The sequence below is a fragment of the Agelaius phoeniceus genome, chromosome 11 (assembly GCF_051311805.1).
Source record: "Agelaius phoeniceus isolate bAgePho1 chromosome 11, bAgePho1.hap1, whole genome shotgun sequence".
In the NCBI taxonomy this organism is placed as follows: Eukaryota; Metazoa; Chordata; class Aves; order Passeriformes; family Icteridae; genus Agelaius; species Agelaius phoeniceus.
In genome coordinates this window covers 12,495,075-12,514,263 of record NC_135275.1, presented here as the reverse complement: position 1 = coordinate 12,514,263, position 19,189 = coordinate 12,495,075, and the positions used below count along the sequence as shown (strand labels likewise).

The window sequence follows — 19,189 nt, the reverse complement described above, 5'->3', positions numbered from 1 at the left end:
ATGTCTCATTCAGACAACATTACAGTAACAGATGGGATGTAAAGCGAGTTTCCCCACAGATGGGGAGCCTGGGGAGGACTGTGCTGGGTCCCTTTTAACATGGCAGAGTCCTGGAGCGTGAGCACTGCTGTACTACAACCCCACAAACAAAGGACCCTGCCTTGCAGCATGTGCCAGCACTGAGGGGGAGAGGTGGGAATCCCCCCTGCCTCGCATCCAGCACCAGCCAGGGCACAGTAACACCAAGCTGAGTGTGGGGGAGGGTGACAAAGTATTTGGTCTTACCAAACAAGTAATTAGGAAGAGGGATGCCTAGGGAGCAGGAAGATGACTCCTGTGGAACGCTCTTGCACATACACCTATTATCTGGTCCTCATTCAAGGACGAGCACACAGCAGGGCTGGTGCTGGGATAAAGACTGACATTCTGAGACACACGAGGCACAAGGAGCAAAGGCACCAGTGTCAGCACTTACTGTGACTTTGTGTTGGCCAGTGAGGTTGGGGGACTCGCAGAGGAGCTGTGTCTCAGAGACCGTGAGGGTGCAGGGAGTGTCTCCGATCAGCACGGTGTAGTTGAGGCGGGAGTTACCAGCAGCTGGTGGGAGCAGGTTCCTGCCCTTTGAGGGAACAAGGAATGAGACTGTTAGCTCTCATGCAATGGGGAATGTTTAAAAAAACCTGACACACAGCAAAATCTTTGCTCCAGGAGAGACAAAATGCCACCTCCACAGAGGGACATGTCCCTACCTCTGCCCCCAGGTGCAGACTCTTTTACCTTGAGGATGAGGGGAGAGCTGGGCTTCAGCTCCAGCATCCCTGTGGGGCTGAGTGGCTCAAAGACAGGGTCTGGGTAGTAGACAAAATTGGTGGTGTTGATGATCAGCAGGGCCTGGACGTTATCCATGACAAAGCCGATCTCATCCGGGCGGTCGCCGAGCTCGGGAGGGCTCCGCACAGGGTTGTCAATGGAGGGAGCGTAGCACACCATGGTTGTGTCATTGTAGACAGTGCAGTTCTGCAGGACACACAGAACGAGGTCAGACCCACTCCCAACAAGGTGGGCAGGATCAGACCCCACAAGGCTCTCCTGAAAGCAGCGGCTCTGGACACAGGGTTCAGCTTTGGAATCTCCTGTTCTGTTCTATCAACAGGCATCACATCCCACCCCAGGGCAGAGACAGACTCCTGTCTGCAATGGATGTGCAAGGGGTGGGAAGCTGCAGATGGGCTCTTTCTGTCAATATCCTATAGATGTCCCACAAACCTCCCACCAGTTTTGAATGCTGAGATCTCAACCCTCTCCTGAAAGCACCTGGCTGGAGGCTCTGCAGAGAGATTGGTGCCTCTTTTTGGGGCAGGAGCCTCTGGACCTCAGCCTCTCCAGACCATCACACCTGAAGGGCAAAGGGTGCACTTTCTTCCCCGTGTTGCACACAGACAACATCTCTCCTCTTTGTGCTCTGCCCCCAGCCCCAGCCAGCACCACTTACATTCTCCCTTTCAGAGCTGCAGTACTTGGCCCGGATCCTGGGCTCTTTGATGGTGGCCAGGTTGGTGCCAGTCACAGTCAGCAATGTCCCACCACTAGAGATATGGAGACAGTGGGTTAGGAAAGGCAGCTTGGCACTGGATCCCCAGTTCCAGGAAGGAAGCAGCCATCATCTCCAGCCAGATGCCATCTGCCCCAGCCTGGGTGAGCCACCATGCCCCAGGTATCTCTTATCCCACCCATATGTTGCATGGCAGGACCTGGCATGCACCAATGTTAAATCATTTCAGCTGACCCAAAGGCCAACTAGAGATATAAAACCTGATGATTAACACTGACATCCCTCTCTGTGTGCAGGTTTAGGGTCTGAAGATGGCTACCAACCTAAAGTCAACTAAACATTCACAACAGGAAAGCATCCAAGTACAAGCTCCTCTCTGCCACCCTTTCTCCATCACAGAGGCAGTGGGTGACAGGAGAGGCTGAACTCTGCCAGGTTTTCTCCATGATTTGGTGTTAAAAGCCCCATGCTCCCAGAGACCTTGGCCATGCCTCTGGGGAGCTTGCTCCTCATCAACAGCCTGGGGAAGGTTTCCCTTGGCACTAGCTCTTAATGGATTCCTTCACCTCCTCTCCAGCCAATTCAAGCCTTTTAGAAAAATATGTAAACATTTCAAAAAATCCCCCGATGGGAAATATTTTAATTTTATTTGCCGCCACCAAATGTCAAGCTGAAATTAAGCAGATCCAAAGCACTCTCTGCTCTTGCCCCCTGCCAGGCTGAGCACTGTAGGCCAGGAGTTAGCAGGGCCCTGGTGCCAAGCCATTGCTCACACTCCTCTTGCCACATCTCTGGAGTGCAGCCTGGCAGTTATCACAGCACTGAGATGTGCCCATCAGGAGCGGGAAATCCATACGGGAAACAGTCTCCCATTCATCCCACAAGCTCCTTGCAATTCACCTGTTGATGCTCCATTCAGGATCAATCTTCTGGATGGTGGGGTCCTCTGTGTAGTTGTACTTCACCTCTGGGTTGCTCAGCTCTGCCCGGTTGATGTTGATGAGGATGGGGGAGCCGCCGGGCGTGTGCCCTGGGGGGGTCCTGCAGCGAATCTCACGGGCGCTTCTCCTGGGGCACAAACACACAACCCATCAGTGCCCGGGCAGGAGCGGGGCCAGGGCAGCCAGGGAGCCCCAGGCCCCAGCCCCTCTCCCCTTCTGAAACAGCTGGGGGATGAAGAGAGAAAGGAGGAAAAAAGAAAAAACAAAAACCCAAGAAATGAAACAAAAGGCAGGCGGGAAAGACTGAGCAGCTCCTGAGCGTTCCCATCATGCGGTGGCTGCAAACAGCAGCGATTAGGGCTGATAACCAGTAATTACCGCAGGAAAATATTTAAAGAGCCGCTCCATTATCATCCCTAATCTAAAAATTATCCACTTCATGCCTCAGGGCTTTGTGCTTTTAGAGAAAAATCTCTGTTCTTAGGGCTCTTCCTGCAGCCTCTGACACACAGAGGTTTCAAGAGGAGACACCTTTGGCCACCCAGGGGGTTTGGCTCCCATGGTCTCTCCTGGCTTCCTAGCCCAGGCCTCTGGCTGCTGCTCTGTCTGGGGGTCCCACTGCCTTTGAAGGTGCCTGTTGCCCACCCTCCACCACCCTCTGTGCCCCTCACCATGAAAAAGCACAGGGCCGTCCCCCGATGGTCACGGAGACGTTGCTGCCAGCATTGAGGTGGGTGCCTTCGATGGCAATCCAGGTGCCACCAGAGAGAGGGCCCCGGGCTGGGACAACACGGGAGAAAGTGGGCATCTGTCAAAGGAAAAGGGCATCCCTGGAGTCAGACAGGCTGGAACTGAAATCCTTACCCCCAAGCAGCTTCAACCAGGTGACAAGGCCACAGAAGAGAGGACCTGTGAGACAGCAGCAGTACTAAAGCCTGGTAGTGCCAGCAGGACAGTGGGGAGGCAGAGCAGTGGCAGCCTTGGAGAAATTCAATCATCATGACTCAATGCCTGACCAGAGAACCCCTGCCTCCCCCTCAGGAAAATGATGACGAATTTTCCAACTCACACAGAAAACCACCCAAAACCAACCAGCATCATCTCCCTTTTGAGGTGACAGACCTGTCCCCAGCACGGAGCTTACCACAAAGGTGAAGGTCTTGGGAGATATGGCCCGGTAGCTGGGCGTGCAGTCACGGATGCACACTTCTACCCGTGCCTCATGCACCTTGCTCTGGCTGGCATCTCCGATTTCACACACAATCCTAAGAGATGAGAGTAAGAAACTCTCAGTGTCCTGGCACCAAGACACCCCCTGTGCAAAGCAAAGGTCTCAGGTGCCAGCAGATCCATGAGAAACCAAGGGTGTGGCAATTGACAGTGCCAGCCCTCAGAAAAGCTTCCCCAAAGCCTTTGAGCTCTTCCCAGAGCTCAAACCAGCAGATACTTCCCTCCCAGTTCAGCTCTATGCCTTTTGCAGCCACGGGCAGCATTTGAAAACCATCAGTGCTGTTCTAACCCTCCTGAGGTGACTTGGAGCACGCCCAGCCCTCAGCAGGCACTTACTGCTCGGCGCTGATGTACTCGCTCTCGATGGGGATGCACGGCACTTTGCCCACTCGCACACCCCAGCGAACATCCTCAAACTTCAGGCCCAGGTTCTCTCCAGTGATGGTCAGACGAGTCCCTCCTTGTCTGGGGCCAGTCTCAGGGAACAGCTAGGAGAGAGCATGGTCTGTCACCAGGATGCAGAGCCACAGGGATACCTCACTGAGGCAAGCTGCAGCCCAGGCAGCTGCAGGATGTGGTTACAAGCAGCAAGGAGCAGACAGGTGATGAGAAATGCCAGCATATCTGTAAGCTGCCCACAAGGCAGGAACGACCTCCCCAGTGACAGCTGTATCCACAAAATCCCCCCAGGAGCAAGCCAGGAGACATGAGATGTGTCCAAGCAGAGGGCTGGGATAGGGACACCCTCCTGCAGGCACAGCCATCTCCTAGATGACAAGGACACAACAGTTGAAGGAGACAGGGTAGCATCAGTTGAACTAGCAAGGAAGCCCCTGGATGTGCCCGGCCTTTGGCCAGGTCCCAGGTGCCCAGGGATGAGATTCCCATGTCCAAGATGTCCTCAAAGGAGAAAGCATCTCCAACAGGTCCCTGCAGAGGTGATATGGCAGGTGGGGGGAAATGCTTTTCTCTTCCCCAGCAATCCCTTTGCTGAGGCCAGTTGGGAAGGGAGGGGACCTCAGCACAGCACCACGCCTCATTTACCAGGATGATGCCCAATAAAGCAGACAGGTGTGGCCTGACAGACAGTGGCAGAATGAGGGATGAACAGAGGTGTGGGCCCTGTTCCAAGGTATGTGGGGATGCTGCCTCTAACCAGGCAATTACAGGCAGTTTTACATCAGTGATTGCTGGCCCCAGGGTCAAGCGCCCACCTGCAGCACTGACTGGGATGAATGGCAGAGCTGCATGCCCTGAGTGGGCCTGGGGACACAGCTGGGTCCCCAATGACACAAAGACACAGCAGGAGAGAAGGCAGCTGCAGACAGCAGCAGAGGGAGAGGGGAATGCAGTCTGGGTCAGGAAGAAATTTCCAGGAAGAAATCCCAGCCTGACCCAGGGGAAGGGATGGTTCTATTGCAGGTGATGGGCTCCTCTGCTCAGGAGGCTGAGAGCAGCCTCTCCTCCCCTCTAGCACTGCCAGGCACCTCTGCCTGCACTAAGCCCAGCTCCTGGACAGGTTCAAGCCACGACCAAGCACGTGTAAGCTCTTTCCATTCTTGGCAAAGCTGGGCAGCTGTAGCCCTGGGGCCTGAGCCAGATGGATCCTCCTCCTCCTCCTTGTGAAAGGCTCATTCCTGAACATCATCTCCACAGCAAGGAAAAAGCAGATGAGCTGAGGGTGGGAAATATGCAGCAGTGGACACTGTCCACATCATCAACCCCGATGGACTGCATGGAGCCAGGGGTTGTTTCTGCACAGTCCCACTACAGCCATTGCCTCTGGGGTTAACTTCTGCCCCTGGGCTGGTGACCTTCAGCACTCACAAACTCAGACAGGAGCACCCAGTCCCTTTCCACACAGGCATCCTGCAGGACACGTCCCAGGCCAGCAGCAGAGCTAGGACTGGTGCCTGAACCCTGGGTCACACCGAGGCAGTCACAGCTCACTATTTACACAGCAACAAAACCCTCTGGGGCTGTGGGGAACCACTGTTTGCCTAAACCTTGTTCAGCCCCTGCCCAAGTCTGGGATTGGAGCTCGTTCTAGCAGCTGCAGCCAGCAGCAGGTTGGGTCTTCCCCTTCAGAAAGCTCTGGTGGGAAGGCTGGCAGAAGTGGTTGTTTGTTTGGTGTTTCTAAATGAGTGTTAAAAGCTGCTCCTGCATGTTCCAGCCTCCTCCTCCTCCGCAGCAAAACTGACAAGGGCCACGTGTTTGGGGAGGAAGGAGCCCAGGAACGAAATGACATTGCTGGCCCCCCAGCACAGGGAGGTCACAGCTAAACAAGGTGTGTGGGAGGGGGGGAGCTGCCAAGGAGAGCAATAGCTGCTCAACCCCCCTTTTCCCCTCTCCACCTCCGGACCCCTGGCCCCAACAAACAATGCTGCTTTTCTCCTAATTGGTTTCATAGGGTCCTTTTACATCAACAAGCAACCAGCTCCAGCGGGTACAAGCAGTTGGCTTGCTCTCAGCTCTGGTGGCCACAGCACAGCCAGGAGGTGCAGAGGCCAAGGGGTAGCCCCTTCCCAAGGGAAAGGATGTCACTCTGAGGGTCACAGGGAGCACTAGGAAAGACACCACAGAGGTTTGGAAGTGCCCCCACCACTGAACAATGGGTAAATGATTCAAGGGTGAAGAATCATGGTCATCTCCCAGCCCAGCCCCACCACCATGAGGACACCTGCACTCTGGTGAGCTGGCCAGGAAGGAGCCTCCACCTCCTCATGAAACCACTGTAGGAGACTCTTCTCCCCCATCAGCCTGTGCTGCCCTCTCTGCACTAGGCTTTTCTCTGGACCACTTGCAAGCAAGCCCACAGCCCAGGTGTGGGACTGGGGTAGTGGGAGGCAACAGGCAGGCTACAGGAGCAGCATCACACCAACAACCACTGCACATCCACACTGCCTGCCACCTCCCAGGGCACTGACACAGAGCAGTGCCAGGGTCAAGCCCACCTGCTAACAGATCCATTCCTGCTACACCTGCAATTACTGTAAAATCTCATGATGATTCAGGGTGGGAGAGCTGTTAACCATCAGCTCTGGACCAAATGCTGTGACCAATGCTGGGAACCATCAGCTGCTGGGAAGCTGCTGTGAGTGGTGTGTGTGTGTGTAAATGCCTACAGCCCCGGTCACTTGAACACAAGAGGACCAGGGCACAGCCTACAGCAAGGCCATGACCTGCCCCACAGCACTCTCCACTCCCATCATCCCTCGGGGTCTGGATTTGGGGAGTTCAGCCTGAGCACAGTGGGAAGCTGACAGGGAGCCCTGCAGCTCTACACACAACTTCCATGTAGGGATGCAGGCTCTGAGGCTCAATCCCACTTTTTCAGGATCAGATCCCTTCTCCTGCCAGCACTCCATCAGCCCCAGGCAACTCTGCAGGCAGTACTTCTTGCAGGCAGGGATGTGCCCAGCAGGGCTGCTCCCCTCTCTCTCCACATGGCTGCCACCCAGCACACTGCAGGGCCCATCCGTGTGAGAGGCAGGCAGCACACACTGGGAAAAGCCAACATTCTCATTTCCAGCCTCCATCAGATAAGGCACTGAAACCCAAACAGATCAGATCCTGTGCTAAGACTCCAGTAATTAACACCTTCAAGGCCTGGCCAGCCATGGGTTAGCAGAAATACCCACCAGTCCCTCCTTGTGAACCTGGATCCCAGCCCAACAGGCATGTGAATATTAATATACACAATCCTAAAAGCAAAGGTCATAAAAGCTGTCAGGGAAATGGGATGATGATGATGAACTACTGGCCCCAGTGCACATGGCAACACAAGAAGCAACCTAGAGCTTCCCTGGATCCCTCAGTCATGTGCAGGAAGGGTTGCAATTTTGGAAACGAGCCAGAAAGCCCAGTGCCCAGGGGTGGTGGAGAGAGGATTTTAGCCTTGGAAATGGAACTGATGACAAAAAACACTCAGTTACTAAACACTGAGTCAATCTGGCTGTTGTAAGCTGCCCGAAGAGCCCCATCCCCATATCCCATCAGGGTCCCTCGGCACAGGGTGTCCCATAAACCTTGGTGATTTTGGGGTCTGCGCAGGATGTGGCACGTACCTTGGTGATTTTGGGGTCTGCACAGGGTGTGGCACGTACCTTGGTGATTTTGGGGTCAGCACAGGGTGTGGCACGTACCTTGGTGATCTTGGGGTCGGTGCAGCGGCTGCTGCCGCTGCTGGCGTGCATCCAGCTGCTCTCGTAGGCCAGGCAGTGCTGGCGCAGCGAGCAGCGCCGCTCCGACACGCACCAGCCGCACTCAAAGCGCGGGTCGGCCTTGAGGCACAGCCCGCAGCTCTCCCGCAGCGCCGAGCACTTGTACAGGTGGGCTGCAAGGGAGGGAGGAGGGCAGGGTCAGCACAGCCCCCCAGCCCATGGGAAAAGGTTTGGGGGAAAAATGCAGCTGATCTTGGCCATTCCTACCAGCTCCCAGTGGGACAAACCCCTGCGGGAAGGAGCCAGCAGCACGCTGGACTCAATACCAAAGTGGAGTTCTTCCCAAAGCTCCTTGGGAAAAGCCTTTTGTTTAAAAACCCACCAAAGCATGGAGCAAACTATGGTCCAGAGCATGGAGGCTGAGGGGGCACTGGGCCAGGTCCCATCCCATCCCTCACTCACCCTGGATGTTCTGGGGGTTGTCAATGACAAAGTTCCCATTCCAGACCACAGACAAGTTGACGGGCAGGTCACTGATGTCATTCCCTTCGTAGAAATACTGCAGGAGGAAACAGAAGGAGGCAGAGCCTGTTAATTATTGAGACAAATGTCCTAGTGGTGAGGGGCATAGACAGACATACAGTCCCATTACATGGATGGCTCCCATCAGCCCAGAGGAGAGGGACGGTGTCCTGGCTGGGACTTGCTGGCTAGGGACAAACAGGTCTGACAGCCACTCATCAAAGCACCAGTCACAGCACATGAAACCAGTGGGGCTGGATTCACAAAAAAAGACAAAGCAGCAAAACAGACGGTTTGTAAATAGACCCAAAGCCCATCAACTCAAAGGTCTAAAGCTGCTGCTGCTGGAAGAGGAAGAAACAGATGGTGCCTCTGCAGCACAGATGTACTTCTCCCCACAAGGCTCCCAAGCCCTTCCCCATGTCCTCCCCACTCCAGGGATGCTCAGTTGAATATCTGGGATTATGGTCATCACTAGTGAAGCTTGGGGAGGACAGGCTAGGCACATCACAGGAGTGGATTCAGTAGAGTCACCCCCAACAGCCTGTGGGAGGATGTCCCTCACAGTCCCCTCCAGCCCCATCACCCATAACAAAATGACAAAGCTGTGGCCACATGGCTCTGGGTGGGACAGAGCTGAGGACCACTCCACTGCCACACCAGCCCTCAGAAACATCTCAGGAGAAAGCACACCACACCCCCAGATGCCCCAGTCCCAGCTCCACACTGTGCTTGGACATTGGCTGCTCTCCGTTTCAGGACTGGAACTACCACCCTGAGTTTCCATGTAGGAAGGTGACACCAGAGAATCCTACCCCCCCAGCTTTAGGGGACCAAAACTCAGGCCTTTGGACCTGCTGCTGTCCAGACAAACCCACCTCCATTTCTCCTTCTGGCCTGGCCAGCACTTCCTCCCCATCCAGACCCCTCTCCCCTGCCTCAACATCTGAGCCCCAGCCCCAGCAGCACCATCAGTATTCCCTGCAAAGCCCCTGCACGCAGCCAGAGAGGTTTAATCGATACAGAGGCAGGAAGGCATTTGGAACCATCCCTGACAGCTAATGACCTCCTTCGGCAAGAGATTCCCCGCTCCTTGCCTGAGAAAATGACAGGCGTGTCAGGAGAGATTAAATGAATGATTCATGGCTTGCTGGAGTTTGTTAGAGAGCAGTGGATGCACCAGCAGTGGTTCACCCACAGCCCTGCCACCACCTCCAGGCAGTCCCAGTGTCACCTTTCACAGCCCCAAGCTGTACCAAGAGGAGGTGGCCTCAGCATCTCCTCCAGCCCTGCCTCAGCTGCTGCCCCACACAGGATCCTCTGCAGTGGCTCTGATCTACTCAACCCCTCTACAAGGGGTGGCCCATGAAGGAGGCCAGTTGGAAAACAGCACTTCACTCTTCTCACCTGACCATCAAACCTGGCCTCTTCTGTGCTGAGTCTCTCCCCCAGAACAGGCAGCATCACCAGCCCAGCATCAGACATGGCACCAAAATGGGGCACAAGCCCAGAGTGAGACCTGGCTACAGGAACACACCCTGCCCTCAGCACCACAGGGTGCCAATGAGAGCCAAGCCTGGTCCTCCATCACAGCTTTTTCTTGGTGATCCCTTGTCCAAATGCAGCCCTCCCCAGGGAGGAAGGCTGCTGCTGGTCAGCTACACAGCAGTTGTCAGACATAACACAGCCAGCTGCAAATCCAAGAGCTCCACCACCATCTCCTGTCTACAGGCAGAGCCCCATCACCCTCAACACAACCCCCTGGACATGGCAGCTCTTGTTGTGTTTGCTCAGACAGCTTTCACCACATCCCCACCGTGTACCATCCACCACCAGAGCCTCTCAGCAACATTCCTGTTAGCAGGCCCAGGAAGATGAAGCCAGAACTTGGCAAGGAGTCCAAATCTGTTCACCTTGCCCTATCCTACTCCCACCCAAGGATATCCTCAACAGAACCACAAGGAGCTGGCCAGACCCACAGCAGTGAGCAGAGCCCATTCCCTGGCAGCAGGAGGGAGCACATGCTGGGGAGGGTGGTGGCAGTGCTGGAGCAGAATTTAGCTGTGACGAGCCACGTGGCAGCATAAGTGAAATTGGCATTTTCAATTTGTACTCTGACATGTCTCATTTGGGGCCCTGGCATCTCGGGAAGGCATCCAGCCTGCAGCTGTCCAAAACATTTATTTGCATCTCTCTGCCCCGGCTGCTTTTGGAAATTAGTTCTTCTGGGAGGTGGGTTGGAAGAAGAAGAATAGGGGGAGAGGGAGGGAGAACATTAACCCTTCATGCACCAGTCCTGAGACAGCAAGAGGCCAACTGCAAGAGAGACTGTCTCCCTCTGGGACAGGGCACAGTACTGAGGATGCTGACTTTGCTGTGGCAGGGAGCTGGAGCAGACAGTGGGGAGCAGCAGGAGCACAGGACTGAGTGAAGGGAAGTGGCAGATCAGGAGTCATTGCCTCAGCTGGTGTTCAAAGTGTGGGATCACTAAGGGAACATGGATATCAATGAAAAATGTGTCCTCTGCATCTGCATGTCTGTCAGCAGCCTCTAACCTGCCCTGCAGAGACAGCAGTGGGTCTGTGGCTTGGATGCTGTTCCTGGCCCCTGTGGAACACTGGAGGTGGAGTCAGGACTTGGCTGTGCACAGGCAGGAGCTGCAGCTGCAGGGGCTCCAGGCTGGGCCTCCTGGGACTTGGAGAGCCATCAGATCTAATTTCCAAAATGTCTCATATTTTGAAAGGTGTTTCCAAAAGGCCTCCTCACAACGGCCCTTGCCATACTGTAAGCACAAAAGTGGCCTCTCCACCCACAGCCAGGGAGGCAGCAGCATCCAAGTAAAGCAGCAGCCACCTTCCAGCCCTGAAGGCCCCACAGCTGGTGGGGATCAGGCAGGGGGTGCTTACCAATCTGTCCATCCTATGGGAACCAAAAAAGAGCTCACAGACAGCCAACAGGTTCCATCACACTGGTTCCTCCCTGTTCAGAGCTAACATGGTGTTAAACACCCATTAAACATTTAACTGTTATTAACCTCCCAGTTAATCAATCCCAGTGGCTGGCAGCAGACTGGGATGAGCAGCAGGAGAGTAAGCCAGGATGGGTGTGAGTGGGGGGATGCACCTACCCAGGCAGCCCTGCTGTCAGACCATCTTCCACTCTACAAAGGTGCCCAGGACCCCCAGATGTGCCAAAGGATGATTTGGCTTGGAAACTGCTATGAGGACAAGCTATGGGAAAGGGATGTTTGCTCTGGGAGCAAAATGCGACAGGCACAGCCTGAGAGCAAACCAACAGTGCCCAAAAGTGATGTGTTCTGATGCAGCACAGCCCACAGAAGGGGATGGGAGAAAAGATGTCAGCAACTGGGATGAGAACTGCCTGGCTCCTTACCTACCCCAGCCAGTCTCCCTGTCCCTCCCTGAAGAGCTTACTAGGCAAATGTGGAAGAGAGGACAGAGGATGTTTCAGCCACACCCACCTGGATACTGGTCTTCCCAGCAAGGTCTCCTTCTGCAGAGATGAAGTTCAGGCAAGAGAACTCCTCACTAAGCCTTTCTCAAGGCTCTTTACCCAAAACTTATCTCAGGCATCTTCCCAAATAACAACCACCAACCTCACGTTCTTTTCACATCTCTGATTCTCACTTCCACCCTGCCCCCATGCAGGGAATGCCACCAACCCTGCACATGACAAGGGTTGTGGCTGTCACCTGCTGTGGAGGTCCCGCTTTTGATTCTAGGAAACCCACTGCTCACACACCCACCAGCTAGCAGCAACAGGCACTGAGAGCTACCCAGCTTCCCTTGGAATGAGAGATTCAGCACTCTGAGAAGGTGCCTCCAGGGAGCCACACAGGAGACGCAGCTGCAGCTAGCAAGAAAAACCTTAAATCTGTGGGCAGATTGCACTGAGATGCACTTTGGGATGCTCCTGCAAATGCCAAGCCAACTGGACGAGGCACCAGCCCTTCCCATGCCAGAGGAGGCAGGGCAGCCCCACAGCCATCACACCCTTTCCACAGGGCATCCATGCCACTGCAGCCACAGCCTGCCCAACCCATCCCTGGGGAAGGCAGCAGAGGGGCTGCTCCTCTGCAGACAAACCCACACATCCAAATTTCCTGTGCAGCCCCCCCCTCACTCCCACATGCACCATCCCCCTGGGCTGCATTTCTGGAGGAGAGCTCGGGCTGCAGCTGTGTCCTATTTTTCTGTAGTTGATGACCTCAACTCCTTCCCCGCGCTACAGGGACGGCAGTAATGTACATCGCGTCTCGCCAGGGCTCAACTGCAATTCATCATTATTTTATCTGCTGGAATTTAATTGGATCCTATCAAACTCTCCTGATACTCCCTTTTCACTTTAAACACTGCTGCAGGAAAGATAAATGTAGGCACCGCTAGGATGGAGAGCGCGGCTTTGTTGGCGAACGGAGCTGGGGCTGTGGGCTCCAATCCTGCTTCTCTCTCCATGGCTGGTTAATTAGAGATACATATAGTGGAGGTGTGCAGTGCTCAGAACAGGGCATGTGTGTATGATTTATGTTCCTCTATAAATATACCCTGGGCCGAGTAAAACACCGTCATCCGCACAACAGCACAACTTGACAGTAACGCTCAGCCTCTGGTTCTGCATCTCCTTTTTCTCTTTTCTCATGGATCTCCTCCTTTCCTCCCCAATCACACACAGGCTTCTTCACCTGGATTCCTCTTGCCTCAAATCCAGCATGGTATGAGAACCTGAGACCATGAGAATATGCCAGAGCAACACCCAGGTTCTACAGCAACAAAAAAATACTCAGAAAACATAAATCTGAGAGGTTTTACTTCACTCCCCAGCATCCACACTGGGGTACCACACATAAGCCCACCCTGCCAGCCCAGCTTGCTCTGCACCCACACCACTTTGTCCCAGCAATAATGCTCACTCCAGGGTGAATATCCCAACCTGAGCTGAGCCAGAGGGCAGGAACCTCCACAGCCACAGCAGAAAGAGTGGGCAAGGTGGGTTCTCCATGCCAGGGGCACTGGTGAGAAAGGAACCAAAAGGGAGCCAGGGAGGTGGCACAGCTGCTCCTCACCACGTGGGGCTTTGGTTAAAAAGAAAGGGAAATAACTGAGGCATGATGCTTAATTTAAAGTGCTGAGACAACAAGCTCATGAAAAGGAGATCAGGGGTTCTTCCTATTTATACATTTAAAGGGAAACAGCAGCTCTGGGGCTATTTCAGCCTTTAGAGGAACATTTTAGAGAGAAAAAGCCAAAGCCTTGACAGTGAGAAACACCTGTAGCCGTTTTGCAAAGGCCAAGGCTAAATCAGATCAAGTCCAATGTTACAGGCATTAGTGCAGATTTGGGACTGTGGCACTTTTCAACTGCAAAACTGTTCCATTTCTGCAGCAATCAGGAGGATGAACTCTGTTGAGGGATGTCAGATGGGAAAGAACAGGCAGAGGCAAGGATATTTGGAGAATGAATTTCAGTGGCATCAACTTTATGCATTAAGACAGGTGACTGTTTCTCCATCCTCTGCTGCAAAAAGAGACTGGAAAAGTCTTCCTCCAGAAGATTAAAAGCAATCAATTTGCAAAAATTAGTTTATTGGCAAAGATCTTCATTTTCTTAGTTAGGCTTGTCTTTCCTTTTTGCATCTTTACAATATATGTGGAAAACCATTAGGGTTGCTTTCCTCTTGAAGAGCAGAAAGAGACCAAAGTGAGGAGGCAGAAAATGTTTTTTCAGCTTGGTTTATGGCCTGGGATGCTGGGGAATACCAGAGCTGGTCTCCCTTGAGTTTGCCAAAGATCTATTGGGTGTTTCAAACGATGTTTATAGTCAACACTCAGACCTTAATGAATGGACTGCTGAATATTTAACCAAGATGTCCTTTCTTCAGAGTGCTAACAAGTCATTGGAGTTTGACAAGCACTAAAACAAAAGACAAAGAGTTTTAAGGGGCTTGACTTATTATGCCTTTCATTCACCAGTGATTCAGGAATGCATCCCTTATTCCACAGAGTATTTAACCTCTTGTTTAGATCCCACTGAACTCCTGGAAACACTCTGTGCTTAAATGCCTTTTGGCATCCATCCTTCACTTGTTGGCTGGGAAGATGTCATCCTTTTCCTATTTCTCCGCTTGCCAGTGCTCTCCACACCAAAATCCTAACCCAAAGGATGAAGTGCAATGGAAGAAGCCGTTGGGCCATGGCTGGGAGAGCCTGAAGCACTATCAAACAGCCAGATGGACTGCAAAAAGGCATGAAGGAGACAAACACCACACAAGTGTGAATCTGAATCCCCCACACCATAATGCAGCCTGGCTCACTGCCCTCAAACATTAAAGCAGGCGAGCAGACCCTGAAAGCAAAGCAGCTTCTTTCAAGTCAAAACTCTGTTTTTCTCTTTGTGTAGCCACCCTGCACTCAAAAGCCACATCTCCTGCCCCAGAGTGCAGCCCATGGAGCTGCTGCTACCTGTTCCCCACGCACCTCACAACACCACACACATGCCCTTCTGACAATTTGTGCTGTTTTCACAGCATCCCTGACAATTTCCAGGTCAAACATCCACCACTGTCAGCCCAGGAAAAGGTGCTGGTTACAGCTGTCCTATCCCTCTGGAGAAGAGCTGCAGAGGCCATGCAATCCTGGCAGCCACAGCATCCCTTGGGAAACACAGGGAATGCATTGTGCTTCAGACTCTCCCCCCTGCTTGACAAGTTGAAACATAGTGGGGAGAAATGAGTCCACATCGTTCAGAGCCTCTCTGCAAGCTCTGTTATGTAAAGGCTCCCCTCTGGCTCAGGCACCTCTCCCCAACACCCCCAGGAGCCATCAGGCTGCTGCTGTCAGCACTGTGCAGCCACAGCACCTCCCCACAGGGAGCATCCTGCAGCACACGTGTCCCACACTGCTTTGGAATAAACTCAGCCAAACCCCACACTACAGAGCTGGGCAGGAGACAGCTCCAGGCAGGGGAGAGCTGGCAGAGGGCTGGACTGGCTGCACAGCATCCCCAGGGCTGCTGCTCCTGTCCAAAGGCTCTGCAGCCCTGGGATTGCTGGAGGAGGGAGGGAGCCAGTGCTCATCTTCAGTGGTTTCTAAATGTCACTTGTGCCACCAAAGAGAGCAGGGATCAGCACTGGTGTTAGGCTGCAAATGAGCTTTCACAGTAGGAGAGATGAAAAACAAATTTTAAAAGGATTAAACGGGCGAGCAAAGGGAGGGGCTGGCTGCATCTGGATGAGGGCAGGTCGGTGTAGAGCACAGCAGGCAGCTGAGGAGCTGAGCAATGGCAGCTCCCAGTGGGGCTATTAGCACCCAGAGTGGCTTTGTGCATGGGCTAGTGCTCAGCGAGAGGCACACATGCAGCTCACCCAGGGCTCCTAAACCCCCTCCCACTTAGGGGATAAGGTGCCTGGAGAGGGCAGAGATGCCTGCAGGAGAGAGCTGAAGTGACAGGGGGCAAGGACACCAAGGCAGGGAGCAATGCAGGGAGCATGGGATGGAGGCAGGCAGGCAGGGGAAGGAGGCAGCTGCTGGTCAGATCAGGGATGGAGTCAGGGATGGACAGAGGCTGCAGGGGAGGAGGGGAAGCGCTTGCAGGGCTGGCAGGCACAGCTGCATGTGGAGGGCTCCACGTGTGCAATGGGACACAGAGGTGTTACCTCTGTCCTGCCTGTAAAATGGGACAGCTTGGTCAGGGGGGCTCCAGCACATCTGGGCCCAGCTGGCTCCAGTCCAGGCAACTTTCTTCAGCTCTGCAAACCCAATTTCCTTGGAAGTGCTCCCTAAATCCTGGTGGCTTCAGCAGTGATCCTATCTGGAACAACCCCAAGCAGCCTCCCAATGCACCTGGGGGTAGTGGCAGGGAGCTCCCCTCACACCCCACAAGCAACACAAGCCCTGTCCCTGCCATGAGAGAGCACAACTGCCCATGCAACGAGCTGGGCTGGGCCTGGGGCAGCAGGAAGGAGCAGCCCACAGACAGGGCCCCCAGCAGGGAGAGCTGCTGCCCCACTCACCGAGGTGTTCTGGCACTGGATGCTGGTGCTGTTGAAGCGCAGGGCGGTGACGCGCGTGGTGCTGCCCGGGATGTGGAAGATGCACTCGTAGTTGCGCTGCCCCGACTGCGGCTGCGGCAGGTTCTTGGCCGTCAGCGTGATGGGCTTCACCACGCCCACGGGGATGTAGATCTGGGTGGAAGGCAGGATCTGAGGGCAGTCCTGCAAGGGGAACAAGAAGCAGATGATGAGATGGGAACATGGTAAAGCCTCCCCTAGCACCCCTGTGGCCCTCTCCTGGCTGGCAGGCTTGGCAATGCACTGCAAAAACACCACCCTGAGCACATACGTGAGAAAATCCTCGTGTGCAGCAAACCCAAACCAGCACCCTGTACCTGCTCTGCCCAAAGCCCTGAAGACAGGAACGAAGAGCACAAAGGAACCTGGTGGCAGGGCAGTAGAGTTCTACTACTGCCCTGGTTGATTTAGGTGGGAGGTGGAGAGAGGATCCATCTCTGGAATCTGTAACCTGCCGCTGCAACAGCAACACGTGTTTGGGCCAACTGGAAACAACATGGGCTTCAATGCCATCATTGCAGCCAGTAAGTTTTTCTGGACTGGACTCTGCACTGTCAAGCTACCTGCTCAGCCCTCCTGCTTTCCTTACAGCCTCCATCCCCCTTCTTCCATTAGCAGAAAGGAAAAGCCTTTTCCCTCTTTGACACAGCAATGTGCTCCTGCAGTGTGGCAGAGAACCTGCTCTGCAGCAAATTTTGCTGCTGCTGCTTCTATTTGCACCAGCTCAAAGCAGTGTCACCCCACCCAGCCCGGCTGCAGGCTGCCCAGCACACAGTGACTCCAGCCAGGGGATGCTGCTGAGTCTGAGCTGGAGAGGAAAGCACCTCCCTGCCAGCCCCTGGGGAAGGAGACATTGGGAGGGCAAAGCACTCCACTTTTAATAGCCACGGGCTCCCAGCTGCTCCAGGGGAGCTGGTGACTCTTGTGTGCAAAGCACAGGGGAGCAGGAGGGAGCAAAAATAAATGAGCTCAGGCAGCAAAACAGCTCTGCAGCCCTGGCGGGTAACACTTCTGCAACAACAGCCTGATGTGATCCCACACCGACTTTGCTGAGCCAGGCACAGGTCTCACACCTACAGCAGCTACTCCTGGGAGTGCTGGCTTGAAATAACATCAAGAGAGAATAACGTGTGAGCTGCTTTAGAAACAGAAATGCAGTGGACACAGCCACCCCACTGCTCTCACAAAGCTTCCCATGGCCACAGTGTGGCTGCAGGGGCAGCTCTGGCCCCAAGGCCACCAGCAGCCATGTGTGACCAAGGCTGCCCAGCTGCCTCCTGCCATCCTGCAGCAAGCCAGGCTGAGCCTTGCAAAGTGCCAGGCTTTATCTCAGCCAGTATGATTAATTAACTTTCAAACAATGCCGAGAAAAGAAAAAGAAATTGTTTGATTTAGTGAATCTTGACAGAAAAACCCAACCACTTTTACTCTTTGGATTTTCTGTTCTTCACAAGTCTTTACTCCTCAAAAGCACAGTTTTCAAGGGGAGAAACTATTTATCTCCAAAACACACTAAACAAAATAAAAGTTGAGAGGAACAGTAGTGTTAGCCCCAAAGCAGAGACGGCAACAGGGCTGGGGCAGTCTGGGGACACTGGGCACTGCTCTGCCACCTCCCTGCTCTGTATCACAGCTGCCACTCTGCAAACTGGGGCTTCAGGTCCCCCCCCACTTCCAGAATCAGCTCAACTCACAGTGGGGACACACCTCATGCCTGTTGCCCTTTCCATGGAGTGTCCCCATCACTGCATGTTGGTTTTCCCCCACCAGCTCCCAGCTTGGAAGTGCTGTCAAGGAAGCAGCCCCTGCCTGCTTGATCTCCTCCACACTGCAGGGGGACCCCATGGGTGGCACAAGCCTTCCTCACAGGGTATGCTCACACTTGGCAAATATTAACTCCTGGCTCACTCTCCAACACTCCAATCTCCTTTTTCAGTAATTATTGCTGCAGCCCAGCTGGGGTGGTGGGTGAGTCCATGCCCCCAGGCTGGGCTCACCATGGCTGTGTGCAGGCATGCCCAGGGAGCACAGCAGGCACGGGTGTCCCTCTCCCCACACAGGCAGGGGGGGCTCATTCTGCTCATTCCCAGTTTGAGCCCAATCCCCCCATGATGTCACAGGCTCCACATCTGCCAGCAGAAGTGTCTCATCCAGCAAAAATGTCAGGCTGTGCCCAAACAGGAAGCACCTGGTGCTGGTGGGCGCCCAGGGTGCCCGGAGGGGTGGGGGTACGAGGACAACTCATTTCCCCTATGAGCGAATCCAACTGCTGACACAACTCAGTCTGGCACTGCCCAGGGCTTCCATCCCTTGGGAACACTCTGCACAGCCCACAGAGCTCTGTGTCCTGCCAAAAACAGCCCCTCCCAGCAGAGCCCCAGGCCCCAGGAGGAGGCAGCTATGAAGGCATGGGATAAGCAGAAAGGAAAGGCCCCAGCTCACACAAACTCCCAAACATCACACATCAGATTTTCTCCATTAAAATCATTTTTCTAGCTGGCCGAGAACATGACATGGATGTCCAGATTTGTCTGGAGAGGTTGGAGCTTTAGAATCACACTGCAAATGCTGCCATTTGAGTTTCTCTGGCAGCTCCCAGCTCCAGCTGTAAGGCTGTGCATCAGCAGAGAGAGGATGAAGGCAGTCTGGGACTGGGCCTGACCCCAGCTTTGAGGTTCCTTCACAAAGTCCTCAGC

At 54.2% G+C, this 19,189-nt stretch overlaps 1 protein-coding gene across 2 annotated transcripts in view; it reads right to left on the bottom strand.

The window, feature by feature from the left end:
• PLXNA1 (plexin A1) overlaps positions 1-19,189 on the bottom strand; it is a 115,581-nt gene that overhangs the window by 29,799 nt on the left and 66,593 nt on the right. For both annotated transcript variants that reach the window (XM_077184814.1, XM_077184815.1), the window contains exons 10-19: positions 16,437-16,637; positions 8,349-8,445; positions 7,869-8,059; positions 4,060-4,211; positions 3,638-3,758; positions 3,165-3,301; positions 2,453-2,620; positions 1,493-1,586; positions 778-1,017; positions 476-619 (exon numbers count right to left, since the gene is read on the bottom strand). In XM_077184814.1, coding sequence (XP_077040929.1) covers positions 476-619; positions 778-1,017; positions 1,493-1,586; positions 2,453-2,620; positions 3,165-3,301; positions 3,638-3,758; positions 4,060-4,211; positions 7,869-8,059; positions 8,349-8,445; positions 16,437-16,637 — 1,545 coding nt within the window. The remainder of the gene's footprint in view (positions 1-475; positions 620-777; positions 1,018-1,492; positions 1,587-2,452; positions 2,621-3,164; positions 3,302-3,637; positions 3,759-4,059; positions 4,212-7,868; positions 8,060-8,348; positions 8,446-16,436; positions 16,638-19,189) is intronic.